Source organism: Zonotrichia leucophrys, chromosome Z, assembly GCF_028769735.1.
Source record: "Zonotrichia leucophrys gambelii isolate GWCS_2022_RI chromosome Z, RI_Zleu_2.0, whole genome shotgun sequence".
Classification (NCBI taxonomy): domain Eukaryota; kingdom Metazoa; phylum Chordata; class Aves; order Passeriformes; family Passerellidae; genus Zonotrichia; species Zonotrichia leucophrys.
Genome location: NC_088200.1, coordinates 37,658,367 through 37,661,147, shown reverse-complemented (window position 1 = coordinate 37,661,147; position 2,781 = coordinate 37,658,367). Strand labels below are relative to the sequence as shown.

At 42.5% G+C, this 2,781-nt stretch overlaps 1 protein-coding gene across 1 annotated transcript; it reads right to left on the bottom strand.

Moving 5' to 3' along the window:
• On the bottom strand, window positions 1-2,514 carry TMEM252 (transmembrane protein 252). The gene is made up of 2 exons (XM_064736765.1): window positions 2,171-2,514; window positions 1-331 (listed from the first exon to the last, which is right to left on the bottom strand). Exons 1-2 carry the CDS (start codon window positions 2,512-2,514, stop codon window positions 1-3), a joined length of 675 nt encoding a protein of 224 aa, XP_064592835.1.
• Between the last annotated feature and the right edge of the window lie 267 nt (window positions 2,515-2,781).

Here is a 2,781-nt window from a genome sequence, read left to right as displayed (position 1 = left end):
TCATGTTTTGACAGGTGTTGCTCTTCCTGAGGTCATCTGGAAATCTGTATCCTGTTGGCAATTGATTTCTTGCATGAATATATGAGAATTTAACCCCCTTCCGGGGTTTGGGTCTTGGCCAGCTGTTTGCTGTTGCTCCAGAGATAATGTGTATGGTGGTGGCTGTTCCTGCTCATTTGTTTCACTGACAAACTCTACACTGCTTTCACTGTATGGAGGCGGAGGAATATTGATGAATTCTTCCTGTTTTATTGTGGAGGCAACTGACAGTGCGGAGACCAGTTTTTCAGGATCTATGCTGTCTTCATAAGAGGGAGGATAGAAGTCAGGCCTAAAATAAGCATGCCAAAAAGAAACACATTATGGTGAAGTGTGATTTATCTCACAGAGCTTGGTTAGATGCTTTGTCTGTTATGTTTCCAAAATTTAGATGAGGCTTTAACAGTAAACAGATATCTAACTGTGTTTAAAGAATGAAATACATTAATGTAAAATGTAGGCACAACTGGTATAATTTGCCTCGCCTTGCACAAAATGTTTTATTAAAACACAGCACTCTAAAGAGACAAGCCTTCCCCGTGAAAATTCCCAACCATGGCATACAAACACACATGCTTGTGAGTTTTTTAACAAGTGAGAGAAAAGTTTAATTTGGAAGAAGAATGAGATCAGTCTTCAAAGTTATTTATTATTGCAATAACCATTGTTTTCCACAGTTTAAAAATAAATTTGGTACGTTTCTGCTTATCTAACCAAAATTTACTGAATGTTTCTTTTATAGTGCCTTTAGAACACCCATTCTCAGTGTTTCTAGTATGGTTTCCACAACAGTCCAGGGAAAGAAATTTGTATCCAGTGACATGTTAAAGAGTTTTGCCAGGTCTAGTGCAGTTTAAGAAACTGTCTCTCTCAAAGCATCAGACTTTATTAAGAACAAAGTTGTAGGGTCACAGAATGTTTTGGGAAGGGACCTTAATGATCATTCAGTTTCTGCCATGGGCAGGGCCACCTTCCACTAGACCAGATTGTTCATCCAGCCTTGCCTTGAGTGCTTCCAGGGATGGGGCAGCCACAGCTTCTCTGGGCAACCTGCTCCAATGCCTCACTACCCTCACAGTAAAGCATTTTTCCCCAATATCTAATATAAACATATCCTTTCTCCATTTGAAACCATTCCCCCTTGTACTGTCACTACACGTTCTTTTTGGAAGTCCCTGTCCATCTTTCCTGTAAGTTCCCTTCATGTACATAAGGTGCTGTAGACTCACTGGAACCTTGTTGGGGCTGAATAATTCCAGATATCTCAGCCTGTCATCACAGGAGAAATGTTCCATTCCCCTGATCATCTTCATGGATGGCTCTCTGGACCCATTCTAGCAGGTCCATGCCCTTTCTGTGCCAAGGATGAGATGCTCCAGGTGGGGACTCACAAAGACACAGCCAAGGAGGAGAATCCCCTCCCTCGACCTGTTGGTCACACTTCTTTGGATGCAGCCCAGGACACATTTGGCTTTCTGGGCTGCAGGTGCACATTGCTGGGTCACAGTGACCTACTTCATCAACAAAACCCCCCAGGTTCTTCTCCCAGGACTGCTCTCAAACCATTCTCTGCCCAGCTTGTGTTTGTGCTTCAGTTTGCACCAACCCAGATGCAGAACCTTGCGCTTAGCCTGAAGGTTCTTAGCCTTAGGTTGAATTTCCTGAGGTTTTTAAATCAGGGGGACAATCAAACAATGAAACTTAAGCAGGAGCCATATAGTGAATAAGCGGAGGCCCCCTGCATATCTCAGCTTCTCTCTACATGAGCACCCATCCCCCAGCAGCATCCTAAATGGTCTGCTGAGATGGAACTCAGTATGCTCCTGCGTGAATTTGGAATAGCTGCACCTGCTGCCTCCATGCATGACTTTGGAAGCTTTAGGAAGTCTGAAACCTTCTTTGTTTCAGGTAGTATACCTTACCTTAGGTATTGTTTTCATGAATGGCTGTTTGCACATTGCTGCTTGCTCTAGCAAATAAAATTTCCGACTACAGTTCTCTCCACAGAAAAATAATAAAATGGCTACAGGATTTGCATTTTATAAAAACCTTGTATTGCTTCTTTCTTTTCACAAAGACTGTATGTTTAAAAAATAGCATCCATCCCTCCCAATTCATCTGCAACACATACCTGTCTATGGTGCAGACATGTGGTTCTCTGTGGCTGGGATTTCGAATGAAGATGCCAAGGGCCCTGTATTTCAGGACTTCATGGAAAGTGCTCCAGAAAATGCCAGTAACTAGGAGACAGAGCCCCAAAGCTAACAGGCAATAAAACACTAGCTTGTTGTTCCCACATCTGCACATGGAGGAATTCATGGACATGCAAAGTACTCCCAGGCAAATAGTGGAGAAACTGAGTAAGAGCATAAAAAGACGAATGAAAGTAAGACCTTTAGGCATCCTCCACAGAAGACACAGTGCTTTGTCCCTGTCTGCTGTTTGTTTGCTAGCTCTCTCTGCTGTACTTCTCATATTCATGTATGGGTACTTTATATGCTACAACCGCCCAGTAGACAATTAAGAGAAGCAGGCAGTTTTAACCTACTCATTAACTCTTTGAAGATGTATAAACTCTTTTGAGATTAATTTGTAACCTCTACCTACTTTAGGAAGGAAGCAGAAACTTCCTGAACCATCCCTTTGCCGCTGTAATCTCTGGAGTGTAAACTTGGACTGCTCCCTTCATTGCATGATTTGCAGTGGTTTATACACTTCACTGCTTACGAATGAGACCTGTAT